We start from the raw sequence: 26,636 nt of genomic DNA, 5'->3' as shown, positions 1-26,636 counted from the left end.
TTAAGTTTCAACATTGTAGGTCAAGTGGTTCTCAAGTTATTTCCAAAAAATGATTTTACATGAACAGGCCACTGTGGTCTTGACCTTTAATAGACTGACCCCAAAATCAACAGGGGTCATCTACTCTGCATGTTCAATCATCCTATGAAGTTTCAACATTCTGGGTCAAGTGGTTCTCAAGTTATTGATCGGAACTGGTTATCAATGTTCAGGCCCCTGTGACCTTGACCTTTAACCGAGTGACCCCAAAAACAATAGGGGTCATTTACTGTGCATGAACAATCATCATATGATGTTTCAACATTCTGGGTCGAGAGGTTCTCAAGTTATTGATTGGAAATGGTTCTGCATGTTCAGGCACCTGTGGCCTTGACCTTTAACAGAGTGACCCTAAAATCATTAGGGGTCATCTACTCTGTATGACCAATCATCCTATGAAATTTCATTATTCTGGGTCAAGTGGTTCTCAAGTTACTGACTGGAAATGGTTTTCAATGTTCAGGCCCCTGTGACCTTGACCTTTCACAGAGTGACCCCAAAATCAATAGGGGTCATCTACTCTGCATGACTAATCATCCTATTAAGTTTCAACATTCTCGGTCAAGTGGTTCTCAAGTTACTGACCGGAAATGGTTTTCAATGTTCAGGCCTCTGTGACCTTGACCTTTAATGGGGTGACCCCAAAATCGATAGGGGTCATCTACTTTGCATGTACAATCATCCTATGAAGTTTCAACATTCTGGGTCAAGTGGTTCTCTAGTTATTGATCGGAAATGGTTTTCCATGTTCAGGCCCCTGTGACCTTGACCTTTGACAGAGTGACCCCAAAATCAATAGGGGTCATCTACTCTTCAAGACCAATCATCCTATGAAGTTTCAACATTCTGGGTTAAGTGGTTCTCAAGTTACTGATTGGAAATGGTTTTCAATGTTCAGGCCCCTGTGACCTTGACCTTTAATGGAGTGACCCCAAAATCGATAGGGGTCATCTACTCTGCATGTACAATCATCCTATGAAGTTTCAACATTCTGGGTCAAGTGGTTCTCTAGTTATTGATCGGAAATGGTTTTCCATGTTCAGGCCCCTGTGACCTTGACCTTGACAGAGTGACCCTAAAATCAATAGGGGTCATCTACTCTTCATGACCAATCATCCTATGAAGTTTCAACATTCTGGGTCAAGTGGTTCTCAAGTTACTGACCGGAAATGGTTTTAAATGTTCAGGCCCCTGTGACCTTGACCTTTAATGGAGTGACCCCAAAATCGATAGGGGTCATCTACTCTGCATGTACAATCATCCTATGAAGTTTCAACATTCTGGGTCATGTGGTTCTCTAGTTATTGATCGGAAATGGTTTTCCATGTTCAGGCCCCTGTGACCTTGACCTTTGACAGAGTGACCCCAAAATCAATAGGGGTCATCTACTCTTCATGACCAATCATCCTATGAAGTTTCAACATTCTGGGTTAAGTGGTTCTCAAGTTACTGACCGGAAATGGTTTTCAATGTTCGGGCCCCTGTGACCTTGACCTTTAATGGAGTGACCCCAAAAGCAATAGGGGTCATCTACTTTGCATGTACAATCATCCTATGAAGTTTCAACATTCTGGATCAAGTGCTTCTCTAGTTATTGATTGGAAATGGTTTTCCATGTTCAGGCCCCTGTGACCTTGACCTTTGACAGAGTGACCCCAAAATCAAAAGGGGTCATCTACTCTTCATGACCAATCATCCTATGAAGTTTCAACATTCTGGGTCAAGTGGTTCTCAAGTTACTGACCGGAAATGGTTTTCAATGTTCGGGCCCCTGTGACCTTGACCTTTAATGGAGTGACCCCAAAATCGATAGGGGTCATCTACTCTGCATGTACAATCATCCTATGAAGTTTCAACATTCTGGGTCAAGTGGTTCTCTAGTTATTGATCGGAAATGGTTTTCAATGTTCGGGCCCCTGTGACCTTGACCTTTGACAGAGTGACCCCAAAAACAATAGGGGTCGTCTACTCCAGCAGCCCTATAACCCTATGAAGTTTGAAGGTTCTAGGTCAAATGGTTCTCCAGCTATTGCTCGGAAATGAAGTGTGACGTACGGACGGACGGACGGACAGACGGACGGACAGACAGGGCAAAAACAATATGTCTCCTGGGGGAGACATAATAATACTACTAGTAGGTTGTACTTTCTTTTATATTCAATCAGATTCTGAAATGGGTTCCTCATCTAAACTTACATACAGATAGTCACAGATCATTCATGTGTGTGTGTGTTTGTCATTTATGTGACAATCCAGAAAGAATGCAGAAAGCTTTCAATTAATTTCTTCTTCTCAGGCATTAGTCAAATCATGTCATTATTTAAGAAATACTTGCCTTAGAGTTACATCACACAAAGAACATATAGTCAAGACAGGTTGAACGCAGTGAAAAATACACTTACTTTCTCCATGCTTTCTGTATCCGCATTGCTGCATATTGTTTGCGTCTGAAGTCATGTAATCTATTAGTTTCAGCTTTTTTAACATTTTTGGCTACTTTTTGTTTCTGTAGGGCTTGTTCTTCTACTTCTTTTGCATCTCGTCTAGCTCTGAAAAATAAACTTTACATGAGTAAATCATGCAGCATCATGACAACATTACATTAGTAAATCATGCAGCATCTTAAAATATTAAATGAGTAAATCAGAAGCATCTTCAAAACATTAAATGAGTAAATCATGCAGCACCTTGAAAATATTACATGAGTAAATCATGCAGCATCTTGAAAACATTACATGAGTAAATCATGCAGCATCTTGAAATCATTATGAGTAAATCATGCAACATCTTGAAAATATTACATGAGTAAATCATGCAGCATCTTAAAATATTACATGAGTAAATCATGAAGCAACTTCAAAACATTAAATGAGTAAATCATGCAGCATCTTGAAAATATTACATGAGTAAATCATGCAGCATCTTGAAAATATTACATGAGTAAATCATGCAACATCTTGAAAATATTACATGAGTAAATCATGCAACATCTTAAAATATTAAATGAGTAAATCATGAAGCATCTTCCAAACATTAAATGAGTAAATCATGCAGCATCTTGAAAACACTACATGAGTAAATCATGCAGCATCTTGAAAATATTACATTGTAAATCATGCAGCATCTTGAAAATATTACATGAGTAAATCATGCAACATCTTAAAATATTAAATGAGTAAATCATGAAGCATCTTCAAAACATTAAATGAGTAAATCATGCAGCATCTTGAAAACATTACATGAGTAAATCATGCAGCATCTTGAAAATATTACATGAGTAAATTATGCAGCATCTTAAAATATTAAATGAGTAAATCATGAAGCATCTTGAAAACATTACATGAGTAAATCATGCAGCATCTTGAAAACATTACATAAGTAAATCATGCAGCATCTTGAAAACATTAAAGCATCTTGAAAACAGTAAATGAGTAAATTATGCAGCATCCTCAAAACATTAAATGAGTTAATCATGAAGCACCATGAAAACATTACATGAGCATCTTCAAAACATTGCAAGATCTAGGTCAAGATATTATGCCCATAAACAATGTAACACAGATAGGTGAACACTTGATAAGTATGACTTAAGTTAGTCAGTGGACACTGTCAATTTTCAAACTTTTTATTAATTCAAGGGCAGATACTCCAGTCTCCCCAGCTTGTTACCAAACTTGGCTGACATATTATACCCATAAATATAATGACCAAGTTTGGTTGTCATTGGATAATCATTGGATAAGAACTGATTGGCCAGACAGCAGGCAGGGCCACGCCCCGCACAGCAGACCTGTGATTATAGACTATGACCAGTTTCAAAGGCATATAAAAATACATACTCATACAGCAGCGAATGCCTACCTGAAGTAAACAAACTAAAAGTTAGATCTGATACAAGTTATACTAATTACCTATTTTTGATTGTGTCAGTAGTTATAGATCTTTTCACAGGTGTAAAAGTCCCAGGCTTACATCCTACATTATTCACTGAAACAAACTGCCCTCTCTGTCTCACAAAATGGTATGGGAAGTTTGATGGCATTCTTTTTTCAGGCTAAATGAATTTTCAGTTATTATACTTCTCTAAATGAATCACACTGTACTTGCAGTACCCCATAAGTTACTGCTATAGCTATATAAGAAAAACAGCCATTTTATTAACTGGAGAAATTTTTTAAACAGTCACGAAGGAAATATTCTAGCAAAATTATTTTGAAACCGGACAACCCAGCAGTTTACACTACAACCAATTCACAGTAACTTGCCCATCCACTATGTCCATGTTTTTTTGTAAACGTCCCTTAAAATACTGCCATTTTACAAAGTTTCAATTATTTCATAAAAAAAACAACTATGTCCATAGAACACAGATGCCCTCACTTCTTGTCGCTGTACATGGTTTCATGACTCTAGGTAAAAGATTTCTAACATTTATGTAACCTTTGAAGTACTTGACATGTATTTTTCACTATGTCAAAGTCCATATTAACACTGGTCTAGCTGAGTGAAAGCCAAAAGAGAACACCAGGTGCACAACTTTAAGGTGACCAATCACATCTGAGCAACATTTTATGACATTTTTCAGTTTTTATATATTCTGTTAGAGAAACAATACCTATTACATAGAATCAGATTCCTATTGGAAATGTGCATTTTATTACTTTTTATGAAATTTTGTAATTACCTCCCTTTAATATAAAAACATTTAAAAAGTTGACTATTTCTTTTGATTTCAATATAATTTCTAGTTGTACATTTGCATTTGATCAAGTTTTAAAACAGTGTTAAGCTCGGGAATTCATCTATTTTCAATCTATCTTGGTAAAGGGAGGTAATAATTAATAAACTTGCATTTCTAATCAATTTTGGCAAAATACGTACTTGTCAATGCAAATTCTTGACAACTTAATACAGTAGTAATGATTTTCATATTTAATTTATTCCTTTTGCAAAATATGTTTATTTAATTTATACCTATGCTAAAATAACGCTACCAGAATAGGAAAATCATAAGACAGCCAATGCTGGACTATTCAAATTGTTGTCCCAGAAACAGGAATATTACCCTAAGTATTAAAATATCAATTTCAAACCAGTATCTGCATTAGTTTTGTAGATAGTAACTTAAATACATGCAAAACTTTAACCAGAAGTTTTTAAGTTCAAAAGGGGACCTATTTTACAATATATATGTCAGAGTTATGGGACTTGATGCTATGACCTAGTTTTATAAACCTGAAGAAACTTGTGAAGTTTCAATTCAATATTTGCATTAGTTTTGGAGATAGTTACTTGCACGCAAAACTTAAACCAGGATTTTCTAAAGGGGACATAATTTGGACAAAATACATGTCAGAGTTATGAGACTTGACCTAGTGAGGTTGGCCATTGACCTAGAAAAAGAAAAAAAATATGTTTCAAAGCTACATGCCTTTAAATGATAGCTGTATGTACTTGCATGCAAAAACTTTAACTAAGGTGTGACACCAACGCCAATGCCAGGACGAGTAGAACAGCTCGTAATATTCTTCAAATAGTCAAGCTAAAATACTGAAGTGTATCAAGAACTCAGTGAACATAAATTAGTGTAAATAATCAGTTGGTTCAGTTCTGAACAAATCCATTAGCTGACCAAAAACCTGATAAATCACCTTTAACAGTTATAAATGTTTTATGGTTTTAAGTCAAGTGCTTTCTGAGATACATGGGACACAAACTTTTATGCCCTAAATGTATATTTTGACTGTTCCTGTGTTCCTGGATTCTGTACCAGTACAAACCTGTTCCCCGCAAGTAACTGCCAACTTTCTCACATGAATCAGAGGTGGAAGACGAATGATTTCAGATGCAATGTCTTTTACCAAATCGTCACAGAGAACATACCCCTTGCCCAGATCTCCAACTCACAACCCCAAGATCCGTAGATCTTCACTCTCCCTATTGAGCTAAGCGAGTCAAAGGAACTCAGGTTCACAAATTCACAGGCTGAATAATACTCCTACATGCCTTCATGACTCTGTATGAAGTATTTTAAAAAATATGCAACACAAAATCTTTTAGCACTTTATTTATGTTTTTCACTAAGTCAAGGACCATAACTCCGGTCTGGCTGAGTGAAATCCTTCACAGAACATCAGGTGCACAACTTTTTTTTACATGCTATATTTATAACAATCCCCTTAAGTTTTATGACTATTGGAGTCATTAGAATTAGTCAAATACTTTTTGAGATGCACGACAAACTTGTATGCCTGTCTATTTTTGACATAATCAAGGGCTATAACTCTGGTTTGACCAAAAGAAATCCACAACTAGAACAGTCACAGGAGTGACTCATACCCCCACCATACGGTCTTGTCACAGAAGAATGGGAACCATAAGGAATCTTAAAAATACTTTGGAGTACTTCATCCTGGGCTTCCACATATAAGTAATACTAGTATAATACTAGTATAGTAATACAAGTAAATATATTAAATCTCATATATTAGAGATACACTAAAAGTGAATACAAAAAATTGTCTTACCGACCCATGTTACCACAGAAAATGTTTTTACTTTTTACATAGGACTTATAATAAAAAAGTTAGAAAAATACCTAAAATACTGAAAATCTAAAAATAGGATTTCTAAAAATAGAATAATTCCTGGAATTTAAGGGGAAGAAACTCAGTACAAAAGTTAAAAAAAGGTTACTTCCCTTTGGCTCTAAGCCATTCAGAATGAGATATTGTGAAAATACATCAAAATTAACCTTAAATTCTAGGTAAAAGGGGACACAATTCAAGAAAAATTAGTGTCAGAGTTATGCACCTTGTGTCACATGATGTGGGTGATGAGGTGGAACATCTATTTTAAGTCTGGATCAAATCCATTCAGTAGTAACTGAGATATAGTGAAATACATCAAAATAAACCTTAAATTCTAAGTAAAAAGGGGCATAATTCATGAAAAATTGGTGTCAGAGTTATGCATCTTGAGTCACATGATGTGGGTGATGAGGTGGAACATCTATTTTAAGTTTGAATCAAATCCATTATGTAATAATTGAGATATAGTGAAAATACATCAAAATCAACCTTAAATTTAAAGTAAAAGGGGACATAATTCATAAAAAATTTATGTCAGAGTTAAGCACCTTATGTCACATCATCTGGGTGATGAGGTGAAACAACTATTTTAAGTTTGAATCAAATCCATTTAGTAATAACTGAGATATAGTGAAAATACAACAAAATTAACCTTAAATTTTAAGTAAAAGGGGACATAATTCATGAAAACTTGGTGTCAGAGTTATGCACCTTGTGTCACATGATGTGGGCACATGATGTGGGTGATGAGGTGGAACATCTATTTTAAGTTTGAATCAAATCCATTTAGTAATAACTGAGATATAGTGAAAATACAACAAAATTAACCTTAAATTCTAAGTAAAAGGGGACATAATTCATGAAAACTTGGTGTCAAGAGTTATGCACCTTGTGTCACATGATGTGGGTGATAAGGTGGAACATGTATTTTAAGTTTGAATCAAATCCATTTGGTAATAACTGAGATAATAGATTTCGGGACGGGACGGGACGGGACGGGACGCGACAAAACTGCCTCCTATATACCCCCCTCAAACAAGTTTGGTGGGGGTATAACAAAATCCCAGGTGCACAACTTCACATGCTGAATAATATTCCTGTAATATTTCATAATCCTAGGTCAAATACTTTTTAGATATATGAGACGTAAAAATTTTAGTCCTTTTTATAAGTAACTCTGGTCTGGTTGTGTGAGATCCAAATAAAACACCAGGTGCACAACTTCACATGCCAAATAGCAATCCTGTGAGGTTTGATGACTGTAGGTCAAATACTTTTTGAGATACACAAAACTCAAACTCCGACAGACAGACAGTTAGACAGACAAAGGGTAACTCTAAGAGCTCCCCCAATCCCCCCAAAAACATTTGGGGAACACAATAATCACACTCCTAATCCAAACTCTATGCCTTTTGAATAAATTTTACATCCTGAAATCTTAAAAAAAATCTTTTTGAAAATATGATACCGCAGGTATAAGATATAGAATATTGTTATCACTATCAAAAACGTGCTGATGTATTAAGTCATAAGGCCATACCAAATTGGATTTGTCAAGGTAAACAGTGTGTTGATTTAAGTTTTATATCAATGTTGGAAGACATAAAACAAAAAAAAATATGAAGTAAACATATTTCTTTGTGCTTTGTTTGAAAATAGCAAGAAAAACAAACAAACAAACAAACAAAATTTTTACTAAATTTGCACCCTTGTTGAATAGGGATTAAAAGTAGTAAAAAGTAAAAAAAAAAAACAAAAAAAAAAACGAGTTACCTATATTAAAACATTTTGGCTATATTAGCCTTCCTCAGGGTACAAAATAAACATTGATAAAGTAATTGACATCAATCTCAAATGAAATCAATGATGATCATGTTAAAATTTAACAAGGGTCATTACAGGATCATAGCATACATAACTAGAGCTATCACTGAAGGTGATGAATGTACCCCCCCCCTCCCCCAACATGCACTGACACAGTACATTGCAATTTGACGCACACAAGACTGCATAATTATGTGGACTGTAAGTATAAAGACTCTATGTATATAGTATAGTAACAAAAAACAAAGTCCCATAACTCTGCAGAATATTTATCTAAAAGAACGTAACATGCACCATGCACAACTAGGGTTGGTACTGATCACTTGTGTGAAGTTTCATTAAATTGTGTGCAAGGGTTTGGGAGATTAGGTGCGCACAAGATTGCATATGCAGACTGTATGTATATAGTATATTAACAAAAAACAAAGTCCCATAACTGTGTAGAATTTTTTTCTGAAAGATCCTAACATGTACCATGCACAACTAGGGTTACTACTGATCACTTGTGTTAAGTTTCATTAAATTGTGTGCATGGGTTCAGGAGATTATGTGCGCACAAGATTGCATATGCAGACTGTATGTATATAGTATAGTAACAAAAATCAAAGTCCCATAACTCTGCAAATTTTTTTTCTGAAAGAACCTAACGTGCAACATGCACAACTACTGTTGTTACTGATCACTTGTGTGAAGTTTCATTAAATTGTGTAAAGGGGATGAGGAGAGTTAGTGTGCACAAGATTGTGTCTATGTATATAGTATAGTAACAAAAAACAAAGTCCCATAACTCTGCAAATTTTTTTTCTGAAAGAACCTAACGTGCAACATGCACAACTACTGTTGTTACTGATCACTTTTGTGAAGTTTCATCAAATTGTGTCACGGGGATGAGGAGAGTTGGTGCGCACAAGATTGTGTCTATGTATATAGTATAGTAACAAAAAACAAAGTCCCATAACACTGCAAAAAAAATTCTGAAAGAACCTAACATGCATCATGCACAACTACTGTTGTTACTGATCACTTTTGTGAAGTTTCATTAAATTGTGTCAAGAGGATGAGGAGAGCTGGTGCGCACAAGATTGTGTCTACGGACAGACAGACAGACAGACAACCTGAAACCAGTATACACCCCCCCCACTTACAACTTCGTTGTCGGGGGGTACAATAAATACTTGTGAAAAACTAAGTGTAAGTACAATGGTATTACACCACCAGAAAAAACTGATTCACCTCTTTGTTCACAGTCATTTTCAACAAGATTTTCCAGAATATAATCTTTTTGACTGGATAAAAGTCATTTGAGGGTAGTGTGGAGACAGATGCAACTTATTTTGTATTGCTTGAGTGAAATTGGCATTGTCAAAATCTTGAAAATCACCTAAAGAAACAGGTGAACAGCATGTTGCACACTACTATATGATTCTCATCAACTGTAAGTTTTACCAAACAGTGCATACTGAACCAGACGGTTGGTAAAACCTGGGAGATGTTCAGTGTCACAATACAAAGATTTAAGTCATAATAGCTTACAAACAAAACTTTGTTGTATTTTATTTGTGATGACTTTGAATTTCATGAACTATTTCTTTCAGAGAGATGACCTTGATATAATAGGATTATTTTAATAGTAGCTTATCTAGGATGCTGTATTCAACTTGAATGGATTTTGCCAGGTTGGATCACATGTGCGCCATGATGTGTGATCCGACCCGGAAAAATCCGCGAGAGCCAAATACAAAATCCCAGTTCAAGCTATTGTTATAATGACCTTTTATAAATCCCGCATGATAACTCAAATGATAACATGTTTGATAATTATGATTTTTCTTCATGCACTTAACTTCTATCATTGACAACCATAATACAAAATGTATCCATTTATTTAACAATTTTCAAAAATGATTTTTTTCTAATCATACAGCAGAAAAACTTACACTCCAGAGGACAATAAAACGAGACATTAATCAGTATGGCCTAATTTGTCAATACAAATTTATCAAGTATGTTATGTACCTTTCCTGTTAATTTCTATCACATAAGTAAATAAATGATACAAAAATCCTTTTACATTTTGAATCTGTATAAATTAGTTTTTTCCTCTATGGATCATTATTCTGTTTGAACAGAATTATTAATGTAAATATAACAATTATCATATTAAGTTTAATGGTATGTAACAACCTTTCAAACTCAAATTACCCTTCAATTAGTAGGTAAATACTACTAGAATTGACACTCATTTAACAACTAAGATTACACAAATCTTACCGTTAACTACAAATTGAAATGATTTTTGAACAATATTTATTTGACCATACTTTGTGGCAATGTAGTATAAAGAAAAACCATCTGAGGTTTGTGGAAAGGGAAATATTCAGAGGAAGACAGTAGCCATCAGGAAAGAGAACGCTCAACGTACTGCTTCAATGCTGGAAAATGGAAAGCTGCATATCTGAGGAAAACAGGAGCCATCAGAGATGATAGCATGTTAACACTATTTCAATGCTGGATAGTGGACAGCGACATATCTGAGGAAAACAGGAGCCATCAGAGATGGCAGCATGTTACACTATTTCAATACTGGATAGTGGAAAGCGACATATCTGAGGAAAACAGGAGCCATCAGAGATGACAGCATGTTACACTATTTCAATGCTAGAAAGTGAAAAGCGGAGTATCTGAGGAAAACAGGAGCCATCAGAGATGACAGCATGTTACACTACTTCAAGCTAGGTAGTGAAAAGTGGAGTATCTGAGGAAAACAGGAGCCATCAGAGATGACAGCATGTTACACTATTTCAATGCTGGATAGTGGAAATATCTGAGCAAAACAGGAGCCATCAGAGATGGCAGCATGTTACACTATTTCAATGCTGGATAGTGGACAGCGACATATCTGAGCAAAACAGGAGCCATCAGAGATGGCAGCATGTTACACTATTTCAATACTGGATAGTGGAAAGCAGAGTATCTGAGGAAAACAGAAGCCATCAGAGATGACAACCTGTTACACTATTTCAATGCTAGAAAGTGAAAAGCGGAGTATCTGACGAAAACAGGAGCTATCAGAGATGACAGCATGTTGCACTATTTCAATGCTAGAAAGTGAAAAGCGGAGTATTTGAGGAAAACAGGAGCCATCAGAGATGACAGCATGTTACACTACTTCAATGCTAGATAGTGAAAAGCGGAGTATCTGAGGAAAACAGGAGCCATCTGAGATGACAACATGTTACACTATTTCAATGCTGGATAGTGGAAATATCTGAGGAAAACAGGAGCCATCAGAGATGACAGCATGTTACACTATTTCAATGCTGGATAGTGGAAATATCTGTGGAAAACAGGAGCCAGCAGAGATGACAGCATGTTACACTATTTCAATGCTGGATAGTGGAAAGCGGAGTATCTGTGGAAAACAGGAGCCATCAGAGATGACAGCATGTTACACTATTTCAATGCTGGATAGTGATAATATCTGAGGAAAACAGGAGACATCAGAGATGACAGCATGTTACACTATTTCAATGCTTTTTTTTTTTTTGTTGGATTCAACGTTGCATCGACACATGATAGGTCATATGGCAACTTTCCAGCTTTAATGGTGGAGGAAGACCCCAGGTGCCCCTCCATGCATTATTTCATCATGAGCGGGCACCTGGGTAGAACCACCGACCTTCCGTAAGCCAGCTGGTTGGCTTCCTCACATGAGGAATTCAACGCCCCGAGTGAGGCTCCAACCCACATCGATGAGGGGCAAGTGATTTGAAGTCAGCGACCTTAACCACTCGGCCACGGAAGCCCCTATTTCAATGCTAGATAGTGAAAAATGGAGCATATGAGGAAAACAGAAGTCATCAGAGATGGCAACCTGTTACACTATTTCAATGCTAGAAAGTGAAAAGCAATGTATCTTAGGAACACATAAGCCATCAGAGATGACAGCATGTTACAATTTTTCAATGCTGGATAGTGGAAATAGCGGAGTGGCGTATCTGAGGAAAACAGGAGCCATCAGAGATGACATCGTGTTACAGTATCTAAATGACAGCAGAGTATATGAGGAAAACAGGAGCCATCAGAGATGACAGCATGTTACACTATTTCAATGCTAGATAGTGGAAAGTGGAGTATCTGAGGAAAACACGAGCCATCAGAGATGACAGTATGTTACACTATTTCAATGCTGGATAGCGGAAAGTGACGTATCTGAGGAAAACAGGAGTGATCGGAGATGACAGCATGTTGCACTATTTCAATGCTAGATAGTGAAAAGCGGAGTATCTGAGGAAAACAGGAGCCATCAGAGATGACAGCATGTTACACTATTTCAATGCTGGATAGTGGAAATATCTGAAAAAAAAACAGGTGCCATCAGATATGACAGCATGTTACACTATTTCAATGCTAGAAAGTGAAAAACAGAGTATCTGAGGAAAACAGAAGCCATTAGAGATGACAACCTGTTACACTATTTCAATGCTAGAAAGTGAAAAGCGATGTATCTGAGGAACACAGGAGCCATCAGAGATCACAACCTGTTCAACTATTTCAATGCATGAAAGTGAAAAGCGATGTATCTGAGGAACACAGGAGCCATCAGAGATGACCGCATGTTACACTATTTTAATGCTAGATAGTGAAAAGCAGCATATCTGAGGAAAACATAAGCCATCAGAGATGACAGCATGTTACAATTTTTCAAAGCTGGATAGTGGAAATAGCAGAGTGGCGTATCTGAGAAAAACAGGAGCCATCAGAGATGACATTGTGTTACAGTATTTAAATGACAGCAGAGTATATTAGGAAAACAGGAGCCATCAGAGATGACAGCATGTTACACTATTTCAATGCTAGATAGTGGAAAGTGGAGTATCTGAGGAAAACACGAGCCATCAGAGATGAAAGTATGTTACACTATTTCAATGCTGGATAGCGGTAAGTGGCGTATCTGAGGAAAACAGCAGTGATCGGAGATGACAGCATGCTGCACTATTTCAATGCTAGATAGTGAAAAGCGGAGTATCTGACGAAAACAGGAGCCATCAGAGATGACAGCATGTTACACTATTTCAATGCTGGATAGTGGAAATATCTGAAGAAAACAGGAGCCATAAGATATGACAGCATGTTACACTATTTCAATGCTAGAAAGTGAAAAACAAAGTATCTGAGGAAAACAGAGGCCATCAGAGATGACAACCTGTTACACTATTTCAATGCTAGAAAGTGAAAAACGGAGTATCTGAGGAAAACAGAAGCCATCAGAGATGACAACCTGTTACACTATTTCAATGCTAGAAAGTGAAAAGCAGCATATCTGAGGAAAACAGAGCCATCAGAGATGACAGCATGTTACACTATTTCAATGCTGGATAGTGGAAATATCTGACGAAAACAGGAGCCATCAGAGATGACAGCACGTTACACTATTTCAATGCTAGAAAGTGAAAAGCGGAGTATCTGAGGAAAACAGGAGCCATCAGAGATGACAGCATGTTACACTATTTCAATGCTGGATAGTGGAAATATCTGAGGAAAACAGGAGCCATCAGAGATGACAGCATGTTACACTATTTCAATGCTGGATAGTGGAAATATCTGTGGAAAACAGGAGCCAGCAGAGATGACAGCATGTTACACTATTTCAATGCTGGATAGTGGAAAGCGGAATATCTGTGGAAAACAGGAGCCATCAGAGATGACAGCATGTTACACTATTTCAATGATGGATAGTGGAAATATTTGAGGAAAACAGGAGCCATCAGAGATGACAGCATGTTACACTATTTCAATGCTTTTTTTTGGTTGGATTCAACGTCGCATCGACACATGATAGGTCATATGGCGACTTTCCAGCTTTAATGGTGGAGGAAGACCCCAGGTGCCCCTCCATGCATTATTTCATCACGAGCGGGCACCTGGGTAGAACCACCGACCTTCCGTAAGGCAGCTGGTTGGCTTCCTCACATGAAGAATTCAACGCCCTGAGTGAGGCTCGAACCCACATCGATGAGGGGCAAGTGATTTGAAGTCAGTGACCTTAACCACTCGGCCATGGAGGCCCCTATTTCAATGCTAGATAGTGAAAAATGGAATATATGAGGAAAACAGAAGCCATCAGAGATGACAACCTGTTACACTATTTCAATGCTAGAAAGTGAAAAGCGATGTATCTGAGGAACACAGGAGCCATCAGAGATGACAACCTGTTAAACTATTTCAATGCATGAAAGTGAAAAGCGATGTATCTGAGGAACACAGGAGCCATCAGAGATGACAGCATGTTACACTATTTCAATGCTAGATAGTGGAAAGTGGAGTATCTGAGGAAAACAGGAGCCATCAGAGATGACAGCATGTTACACTATTTCAATGCTGGATAGCGGAAAGTGACGTAACTGAGGAAAACAGAAGTGATCAGAGGTGACAGCATGTTGCACTATTTCAATGCTAGATAGTGGAAAGCGGAGTATCTGAGGAAAACAGGAGCCATCAGAGATGACAGCATGTTACACTATTTCAATGCTGGATAGTGGAAATATCTGAAGAAAACTGGAGCCATCAGATATGACAGCATGTTACACTATTTCAATGCTAGAAAGTGAAAAACGGAGTATCTGAGGAAAACAGAAGCCATCAGAGATGACAACCTGTTATACTATTTCAATGCTAGAAAGTGAAAAGCAGCATATCTGAGGAAAACATAAGCCATCAGAGATGACAGCATGTTACACTATTTCAATGCTGGATAGTGGAAATAGCGGAGTGACGTATCTGTGGAAAACAGGAGCCATCAGAGATGACAGCATATTACACTATCTCAATGCTAGATAGTGGAAAGCAGAGAATCTGAAGAAAACTTGAGCCATAAGAGATGACATCGTGTTACACTATTTAAATGACAGCAGAGTATATGAGGAAAACAGGAGCCATCAGAGATGACAGGATGTTATACTATTTCAATGCCAGATAGTGGAAAATGGAGTATCTGAGGAAAACAGGAGCCATCAGAGATGATAGCATGTTACAATATTTCAATGCTGGATAGTGGAAAGTGACGTATCTGAGGAAAACAGAAGCTATCAGAGATGACAGCATGTTACACTATTTCAATGCTAGATAGTGACAAGAAACGCGGCAATGCCACGAAACCAGGTTTTCAACACTTTTCATAAGAATAAACAAGAGTGCCAGAATGTCACAATATACGCCCGTCACAGCAAATTTCTTTACTCTAGCACCTGTAATTGCAGATGTAATTTTTATTTTGTGGTTGTTTAGTAATCATTGTAATTCTTTTGTTTTTCTAAGTCCACAAAAAAACTCCTAACCAGGTAGAGATACCTTAAAATACACCTAAAATTAGAAAGTAACAACTATGTTGTACCACAGAAAAGTGGTCTTGGTTTTTCCCTACGGTCAATTATAAAAAAGTTACAATATAAGTTATTTATAGTAACAACTAAGGGAAGTTAATCTTAAAAAAAAAAAAAAAAAAAAAAAAAAAAATTATGAGTCCACACAGAAATCCTTACCAGGTAGAGATTGGTCAAAATACACCTAAAAATTGGATATAACATGCATGTTGTACTACAGAAAAGTGGTCTCGATTTTTCCCTTCGTCTAGTAATGAAAAAGTTACAATATAAGCTATTTATAGTAACAACAAAGGGAAGTAATTCTAAAGAAGGGAACTGCGCAAGACACTTCGTCTCATGATGGTGTATAATTGTGCCAAGTTACATCAAAATCCCTCTATGCATGAAGAAGATATGCTCCGGACAAAGTTTTCATTCTTGTATCCTTTGACCTCTAATTGTGACCTTGACCTTAGACCTAGGGACCTGGTTCTTGTGCATGACACTCCGTCTCATGATGGTGAACAATTGTGCCAACTTTCATCAAAATCCCTCCATGCATGTAGAAGATATGCTAACCCTAACCCTAACCTAACCCTAACCCTATTTTTAGTAACAATGACCTTGACCTTGATCCCAGAAACCCCAAAATCAATCCAAAGCTACAACTTTATATAAGTTTTCTATACACCAAGTTTCATCATGATAGCTCATTCCTAAGTTAAGTTATTGACCAGAAACCCTTTTTCTATTTTAAGTAACAGTGACCTTGACCTTGACCCCAGAAACCCCAAAATCAATCCCAGCCTTTGTCTTGATATAAGCTACATACATACCAAGTTTTATTCAAATACCATTACCGAAACAAAAGTTATTGACCGGAAACCCTTTTTCTATTTTAAGTAACAGTGACCTTGACCTTGACCCCAGAAACCCCAAAATCAATCCCAGCCTTTGTCTTGATATAAGCTACATATACACCAAGTTTTATTCAAATATCTTTACCGAAACAAAAGTTATTGACCGGAAACACCAGTTTGACGCCGCCGCCGCTGCCACCGCCGCCGCCGCCCGACCGACATCTACCCCAATCTAATAACTCAGGTTTTCGTTGAAAACCTGGTTAAAAAGCAGAGTATCTGAGGAAAACAGGAGCCATTAGAGATGAGAGCATGTTACACTATTTCAATGCTAGATAGTGAAAAGCAGAGTATCTGTGGAAAACACACAAGGACCACTTGTGTAAAATTATTCTAAAATTGGGCAAGCAGTTTCACACAAATTTTTTTTTTAAAGTTTCTGCTATATACATATAGGGAAAAGTGACCATGCCCTCTGGCGGCCATGTTGTTGACAAATCAAAATATTTTGAACAGTCTTGGTACTAATCCCCAATGATAACGCGATTCCCGCCGAAACGCGAGGACGAGTCTATTTCATGATAACTGACGAAATAATAATTCATAATGGTTACCCATTTACTTGACAATCAAATATTGGTATTTCTTTCATTTTAAATAATTATGTATATGGCAACATAGCTCAGTTGGGTTAACTGCAGACAAATATTGGATATAAGCAAGTCGTTTTGTGGGTTCGAATCTTCATGAGTTTTTTTTTCAGATTTGTTTTTTTCTATTCGTTTTCATTTTTATTTCATTACTTTTGTTTCTTTCTTTGATGGTTTGAATTTGTATATATGTCTTTATATAATAAACTATTCTGATCTGCCATATCGGCTTTAGATACCTCTCTGTCGTATTGTCACAGAGCTCATGAAGGAAACCTAATTTTTATGCAAAAGTGAAATAAAAATTAATTCTCAATACTGAGTTTCGAACCCACACGGCAAAAGATCTGTTGACCATGGACATTATGCTTTACCACTGAGCTAATTTGTAATTTGAACAAAATCCGGAAATATTTAGATTGTAACATGCTAGAAAAATGCTGAATTCCCTATGTTCCATTTTAATCTATTTATAGTCATGTTTGTAAATATCAAGTTATCGTTGGGGCATAGTAGAGGGTCACACAAGGACCATTTGTGTAAAATCATTTGTAAAATCAGGCCAAAGTTTTACACAAGAAGATCTTTTTAATTTCCACAGTGAGTGAGTATATACATATAGGGAAAAGCGACCATGCCCCCTGGCCGCCATGTTTTTTAACGAATGGTATAATTTTTACGATCTTGGTAGAGGGTGACATAAGAACCATTTGTGTGAAATTATTTTAAAATCGTACCATCGGTTTAGGAGGAGATGTCGTTTGAGGATTTTTCTATTTTTAGCTCTGGCTGTGCAACCAAGTGAAACCGTTTGAACAACTTTGGTAGAGAACCATCCAAGGAACATATGCCAAGTTTCATTAAAATCCATTCAATGGTTTTGGAGGAGATGTCTTTTAAATACAATTGTTGACGACGGATGGATGCACGACATATGACAGACACAGCGTAATCACAATAGCTCACCGTATGAGCATTGCTCAGGTGAGCTAAAAAGACTGTTAGCAGTTCAATAAATTAAACTGGGATTTTCAAGAATTTCGGCAAACAGTGTTTTTCTCTGAGTAAAATTCTGATCATTAACTTTTAAATTTGGTTTGTCTTTTGAATTTAAAACAAGCATTGTACATGTAAATGGTTGTTTGTCATTCTCCATACCAGACGTCTATCATAGCAGTATTTTTGGCCGAAATTTGGTCCTATTCTTCCTTCCAAAATGAACGTAATTTGACAGTAACAACATTAAAAAGAATTACAATAGTCATTGTCTATGATCCCATGATTAGTAAATTCTGATTTCTATAAACTTTGGAATCGGAACATAAAATATTTACATTAAGTCTTCATTTCCAAACATTCACATGAAAAGAGACAAAATTTCTTAGGCTATAGGCTTAATGAGATTTTGTTAGGTTTAAAAATTTCACAGGCCAAGCTTTTCAATTTGAAGCAGTTATTATTAGTGAATGGTTTCTATGATAATAATTTATGTAAAATTGTTGATGCAGTACATTTAAATATGAATAACAGAAATTATTTATATACGTTTTTCTCTTCATCTTGGTGCAGATATAAATCTATACCTTAGAATATTTGTGGAGTTCACATATCGAGATTTAATCTTAATGCAGTCTAAGACATAACAAACATATTGCATTGAGAAATTATTGATTATCATTAATACAAATAATTATAATAATAGAACATAAACTTCCTAAAACAGATCTGTAATTCCATATATTTGCAGCCATTGCAATAACATCACTTCTTTAATTTTTCATGGGGCACTGGTGATTTTTCAAGGGAACTCTGCCTTTTAGGTAGCACCTTATTTCATATGATACATAAATGTGTGGGGGCATAAAAAAGAAACCTTGCTCATACCTGTCAAGTCTAATGCTTGAATCGTGGCTCTCACGAATTCAAGGTTTGATCATGACTTAACGAAGTTGGAGCATTTTCTCATGCTTTCTAAAAAAGCTGACCAAAATATTTGTGGACCACTTATTTTCTCTCATTTGCCATCTGGCAGCGTTATTTCAAGACAGGATGAGACAACAATAAACAAAAACATGTCAAGTGTCATTTTCAATGTACTGATTACGTAACAGACCTGTCGAAACTGGTTCTGGCCAGTTTTTGCTTTTACTGAAGCTTGTACCAATCAAATTGATGCATCATTTTCCGTATGACTACGAGCCAATTACGTACAAATCATCGATATTGACTGACTGGTTACTATTTATGCTATTCGTTGATGTTGCATTGTGGGAAAAGTACTATTTATGCTATTCGTTGATGTTGCATTGTGGGGAAAAGTATTAGAACCATTCGCGCACTTGACCTTGATCAACACTAAAAAAAGCTTGACCAAAAGATCATCAAGATTAACATTCTGACCAAGTTTCATTAAGATATGGTCATAAATGTGGCCTCTAAAGTGTTAACTACTTTTTCCTTTGATTTGACCCGGTGACCTAGTTTCTGACCCCACCTGACCCAGATTTGAATTTGACCTATAGATCATCAAGATTAACATTTTGACCAAGTTTCATTAAGATATGGTCATAAATCTGGCCTCTACAGTGTAAACTAGCATTTCCTTTGATTTGACCAGGTGACCTAGTTTTTGAGCCAACATGACCCAGATTCAAACTGGACCTTAAAATCATCAATATTAACATTCTGACCAAGTTTCATGAAGATACATTCATAAATGTGGCCTCTACAGTGTCAACAAGCTTTTCCTTTGATCTGACCTGGTGACCTAGTTTTTGACCCCAGATGACCCAATATCGAACTCGTCCAAGACTTTATTGAGGATAACACTCTGACCAAGTTTCATTAAGATTGGGTCAAAATTGTGACGTCTAGAGTGTTAACAAGCTTTTCCTTAGATTTGACCTGGTGACCTAGTTTTTGACCCCAGATGACCCAATATCGAACTCGTCCAAGATTTTATTAAGGGTAACATTCTGACCAAGTTTCATTAAGACTCCCCCCACCTATGGGGGAGACATAAAAATCAAGAAAATAAACACTTCTTAAGTGCAATGTGACAAGAATATACACCAACATAAAGCAAGAATGTATACATACTTTCTCCCTCTTGCACCAACAGCTATTTGAGCATTGTATACTCTTCGGAATACCGTCCCTATACTAGGTTTCGCTTTCACAGTATCTTCCATTATCTTCAAATATCCAAGTTCCTTGTTCATACAAGAATATGAACAGTCCTAGGGCAATGCTTGTTCTACATATTATATAGTAATCACCAGATCAGAACTTTATATAAATTAATGTATCACATCTTCCCATCTCTTTTATTATCAGTAATAATGCTTATAATCAGAAAATAGCATTTTCATATGTACTCTACTGAACCAGTATCAGAACAAATTGTGATGAAACAGCAGTTTCTGAAGCATTTTACTGATGTGCATTTTTGGAAAAAGAATGATATTAACAAGTGAATGAAGTACTGCCATGCAATTCAAAGTCCCCTACTGGAAGGCACCTAACTGTCTCTACTGTTATTTATAGTAACAACAAAGGGAAGTAAATCCTAAAAAAAACAACAACAATAAACAAGGCAGTCTGAAAGACAGTTAAATCCATCGTTACTGTTATGGATAGTGAAAGGGTAAACCTTTGACCTTGAGTTATGACCTAAATCTTGAGTCGACATGGCTGACTCATGAGTTCTTGATGTGGTAATCATTTGACCCAAGTTTAATGAAAATCCTTCAAGGGGTTTAGGAGATACAGAGTGGACACAAAATGGAAGGCTCAAACCTTTGTGACCCTGACCTTGAGCCGGCATGGCTGACTCATGAGTTCTGCACATCGTCTTGATGAGGTGATCATTTGACCCAGGTTTCATATAAATCCTTCAAGGGGATTAGGAGATACAGAGCGGACACAAAATGTAAGTCTCAAACCTTTGACCCTGAGTTGTGACCTTAACCTTGAGCCAACATGGCTGACTCATGAGTTCTGCACATCGTCTTGATGAGGTGATCATTTGACCCAAGGTTCATGAAAAAATCCTTCAAGGGGTTTAGGAAATACAGAGATCAAACCTTTGACCTTGAGTTGTGACCTTGACCTTGAGTTGACATGGCTGACTCATGAGTTCTTGATGTGGTAATCATTTGACCCAAGTTTAATGAAAATCCTTCAAGGGGTTTAGGAGATACAGAGTGGACACAAAATGGAAGGCTCAAACCTTTGTGACCTTGACCTTGAGCCAGCATGGCTGACTCATGAGTTCTGCACATCGTCTTGATGAGGTGATCATTTGACCCAGGTTTCATATCAATCCTTCAAGGGGATTAGGAGATACAGAGCGGACACAAAATGTAAGTCTCAAACCTTTGACCCTGAGTTGTGACCTTAACCTTGAGCCAACATGGCTGACTCATGAGTTCTGCACATCGTCTTGATGAGGTGATCATTTGACCCAAGGTTCATGAAAAAATCCTTCAAGGGGTTTAGGAAATACAGAGCGGACACAAAATGGAAGGCTCAAACCTGTAATCCTAAGTTGTGACATTGACCTTGAGCCGGCACAGCTGACTCGTGAGTTCCGCACATCCATCTGATGAGGTGATCACTTGACCCAAGTTTTATAAAATTCCTTCAAGGGGTTTAAGAGATACAGAGCGGAAACGAAATGGAAGGCTTTTTAAAAGCTTTGACGAGTTGTGACCTTGACCTTGAGCCGACATGGCTGACTCATGAGTTCTGCACATGGTCTTGATGAGGTGATCATTTGACCCAAGTTTCATGAAAATCCTTCAAGGAGTTTAGGAGATATGGAGCGGACACGAAAGTGTTATGGATGGACAGACGGACGGACGGATGGAAAGACTGAAGGACGGACCGAGACCATTCCTGTAACCCCCCACCACTCGTGGCGGGGGATTAATAAATTCTATATAATATAAGTCCACACAAAACTCTTTACCAGGTAGAGATAGGTTGGATGTAACATGCATCTTCTACCACAGAATAGTGGTGTCGAATTTTCTCCTACGGCCAGTAATAAAAAAGTTACAAGAGCGCCGCCAAGTGGGGGAATATACGCCCGAAAGGTTACATCAGAGGATGGGTGCAAAATTTAAAGAACTTGACTGCTGAAGTCCAAAGGACAGGAACAACAAAGGGAAGAAATTCCAAACAAAATCCACACAAAAATCCTTACCAGGTACAGGTATGTCAAAATACACCTAAAAATTGAAGGTACCATCCATGTTGTACCACAGAAAAGTGGTCTGTTTTTTCCCTACGGCCAATAACAAAAAAAGTTTCAAAATAAGCTATTTATAGCAACATGAAAGTAATTTAAAAAATTATATTGTAAGTGAACAAAAAAGGGATCTGCCAAATAAAAACAAGAGCACTGCAATGCAGAGCAATATATATATACAAAGCAAAGTCATATATGACCTTTGACCCCTAAGTGTGACCTTGACCTTGAAGCGAGTCATCCGAAACATGTACTCTGCATGTCGTCTCAGCGTAAAATTGCTAACGGACGGACACCAGGTGTATAACATAATACGTCCCTTCGGGCGTATAATAAGCTATCTATAGTAAAACAAAGGGAAGTAATTCTAAAATAATTCTAAAAACAAGGATGCAAGGGTGCCTCATGGTGGTGAACATTTGTGCCAAGTTACATCAAAATCCCTCCATGCATGAAGAAAATATTCTGAACAAAGTCATTCTTAAATTTGACCTTTGACCTCTAAGTGTGACCTTGACCTTAGACCTAGGTTCTTGCGCATGACAATCTGTCTCATGATGGTGAACATTTGAGTCAAGTTAGATCAAAATCCCTCTATGCATGAAGAAGAAATGCTCCGGACAAAGTCATTCTTGTATCTGACCTTTGGCCTATACATGTATGTTCTAAAATAATTCAATTCTAAAAACAAGGATGCAAGGGTGCCTCATGGTTGTGAACATTTGTGCCAAGTTACATCAAAATCCCTCCATGCATGAAGAAAATTTCTGAACGAAGTCATTCTTAAATTTGACCATTGACCTCTAAGTGTGACCTTGACCTTAGACCTAGGGACCTGGTTCTTGTGCAAGACACTCTGTTTCATGGTGGTGAACATTTGTGCCAAGTAATATTAAAATCCCTTTAAGGATTGTTGAGTTACAGACTGGACAGGAAAAAAGCCCTTTTGGCCACTGACTTCCAAGTGTGACCTTGACCTTGCAGCTAAGGGCCTGGGTTTTGAGCATGACAAGTTGTCTCATCCAGGGAAATATTTGTGCCAACTGATATTTAAATCCTGTTTTGCATGACAAAGTTATAGGCCGGAAAGGAAAAAAATCCTATTGACCTTTGATCTCCAAGTGTGACCTTGACCTTTAAGCTAGAGTTCTGGGTGTTGTGCATGACATATCAGCTCATAACTGTGAACAATTGTTGCCAAGTAATATTGTAATCCCTTGATGGATGACAGAGTTATGGATTGGACGGGAAAAAAACCCTGTTGACCTTTGACCTCCGATTGTGACCTTGACCTTTGAGCTGGGGGTCCGGGTTATGCGCAAGACAAGTCATCTCATAATGGGGAATATTTGCGACATGTAATATTAAAAGTTATGGACCTGACACGAAACAGACCCTGTTCATGCCATGTAAACAACTGATTGCCAGCTGGGGGTTTTCAGACATGACACATCATCTTATTATGAGGTACATTTTAGCCAACTAATATTACAAGAGGGCAAGATGGCCCTAGGTCGCTCACCTGAATAACACACCATAACAGGGTAAACTTGTTTTTCTAGTGATTTCATGGAAACAAATATTCTGACCAATTTTCATTAAGATTGGAGCAAAAAATGTGGCCTTTTGAGTGTAAACAAGCATTCTCTTTGAGCTGACCTGGTGACCTAGTTTTTTAACCCACATGACCCAAGATTCGAACTAGTCCAAAATTTCATGAAAATAAACATTCTGACAAAGTTTCGGGAAGATTGGAGCAAAAAAGTGGCCTCTAGAGTGTATACAAGCTTCTCCTTTGATCTGACCTAGTTTTTGACCACACATGACCCAGATTTAAAATCATCCAAGACGTCATGATAACAAACAGTCTGACCAAGTTTCAAAAATGTGCCCCTAGGGTGTAAACAAGCTTATTTTTTAATAACTGGTGACCAAGTTTTTGACCCCACATGACTCACATAAAAATTCATATGATATTTCATGCAGACAAGCATTCTGACAAAGTTTCATGCACATTAAATGAATAGGAGTGTTAACAAGCTTTTCCTTTGATTTGACCGCGTGACCTTGTTTTTTTAACCCATATGACCCTGTTTCGATCTTGGCCTAGAAATCATCAAGATTAACATTCTGACCAAGTTTCATCAAGATAGGGTCATAAAATTAATGTGGCTTCTAGACTGTTAACAAGCTTTTCCTTTGATTTGACCTGATGACCTAGTTTTTGACCCGACATGACCCAATTTCGATTCAGGCCTAGAGATCATCAAGATAATCATTTTGTGCAAGTTTGTATCAAATCAAAGCATAAATGAAACCTCTATATGGCTGAAAGGGCCAAAATAGAAAACTTTGCCCCTTTCAGGGGCAGTAACTCTAGAACACATGATGGAATCTAGCCAGTTTTCAAAAAGGAACCAAGATCTTATTGTGACTTAAGTTGTGTGTAAGTGTGGTTAAAATCAAATACAAGAGGGCCATTATGGCCCTATATCGCTCACCTGTTATCATTGCACTTGAGGACAAGAAGGTCCTCAGAAAAAATATCTAAGTCCAAAGGACAGGAACAACAAAGGGAAGAAATTTAACCAAAAAGAAAAAAAAATTCTTACAAGGTACAGATATGTCAAAATACACCTAAAAATTGGAGGTACCATCCATGTTGTACCACAGAAAAGTGGTCTCAGTTTTTCCCTACGGCCAATAATAAACAAGAGCTGTCTGATGACAGCGCGCTCGACTATTCGAAGAATTGATTGAAGAATGGGGTCAAAATATTTCCACGGATATTCAGACAAAAGAAATAAATAGATAAGACAACAATGTTCCTGTATTACTTTGATTTCGATAACTCTTGCACTAAATGGCAATATATGAGCCAATTTCAAAGTCTAAAAAGGGCCATAATTCAGTCAAAATAGTTATGTACTCTTGCCCATAGATGTAAATCATAATGATAAGCAAGTGTTCAAAGTTTAAAAGCCATATGTCAAATAGTTTTGACAAAATATGGACTTGTATGAAAACAGAACCAATTTCAAAGTTCAAAAAGGGTCATAATTCAGCCAAAATAGATGACAGAGTTAATATGTTCTCTTTCCTACAGATAGAGACTTTTATACTAAACAAGCGATAAAAGTTTCAAAGCCATATGTCAAACACTTTACAAAAAATATGAACTTGTACGAAAAACTTAACCAAGATTTCTAAGTCAAAAGGGGCCATAATTCAGCCAAAATCCTTGAGGGAGTTATGTACTCTTGCCTATAACTGGACATGGTGATGGTAAACAGGTGTTGAAAGTTTCAAAGCTTTATCTCAAAAGACTTTGTCAAAATATGAATTGGTACGAAATATTAACCCATATTTCTAAGTCAAAAAGGGCCATAATTCAGCCAAAATCCTTGATGGAGTTATGTGCTCTTGCCTACAACTGGACATGGTGATGGTAAACAAGTGTTGAAAGTTTCAAAGCTTTATCTCAAAAGACTTTGTCTAAATATGAACTGGTACAAAAAACTTAACCAAGATTTCTAAGTCGAAAGGGGCCATAATTCAGCCAAAATCCCTGATGGAGTTATGTACTCTTGCCTATAACTGGCCATGATGATGGTTAACAAGTTTTGAAAGTTTCAAAGCTTTATCTCAAAAGACTTTGTCAAAATGTGGACTGGTACGAAAAACTTAACCAAGGTGTGACGCCGATGCCGACGCCGACACCGACGCCGTGGTGAGTAGGATAGCTCTACTTATTCTTCAAATAGTTGAGCTAAAAAGTTACTAAAAATAAGCTTTTTATAGTAACATAAAAGGGAAGTAATTTAAAAAAAATTATTGTAAGTGAACAAAAGAAGGATCTGCCAAATAAATCTGTTGACATAAATGAAATTTCAGATCAGTATCTTCATTAGTAACGGAGATATACTCATTTTAATTTGAAATAAAGGGAGGTAATTTGACATAAAATCAGTCCATAGTTACCTACCCTGATTGGCTCAGTCCAACTAATGACAATAATGAAATTTCAAATAAGTCCTATAAGTACTTACTGATAT

General features: G+C 37.0%; 1 protein-coding gene across 3 annotated transcripts in view; it reads right to left on the bottom strand.

Annotated features, from left to right (window-relative positions):
• LOC123539137 (inversin-like) overlaps positions 1–26,636 on the bottom strand; it is a 223,521-nt gene that overhangs the window by 64,612 nt on the left and 132,273 nt on the right. For all 3 annotated transcript variants that reach the window (XM_045323631.2, XM_045323630.2, XM_045323629.2), the window contains exon 18: positions 2,442–2,588. In XM_045323631.2, the coding sequence (XP_045179566.1) occupies positions 2,442–2,588 (147 nt within the window). The remainder of the gene's footprint in view (positions 1–2,441; positions 2,589–26,636) is intronic.

The sequence above is a fragment of the Mercenaria mercenaria genome, chromosome 18 (assembly GCF_021730395.1).
Source record: "Mercenaria mercenaria strain notata chromosome 18, MADL_Memer_1, whole genome shotgun sequence".
NCBI lineage: Eukaryota > Metazoa > Mollusca > Bivalvia > Venerida > Veneridae > Mercenaria > Mercenaria mercenaria.
This window is presented reverse-complemented; position numbering and strand designations above follow the sequence as displayed.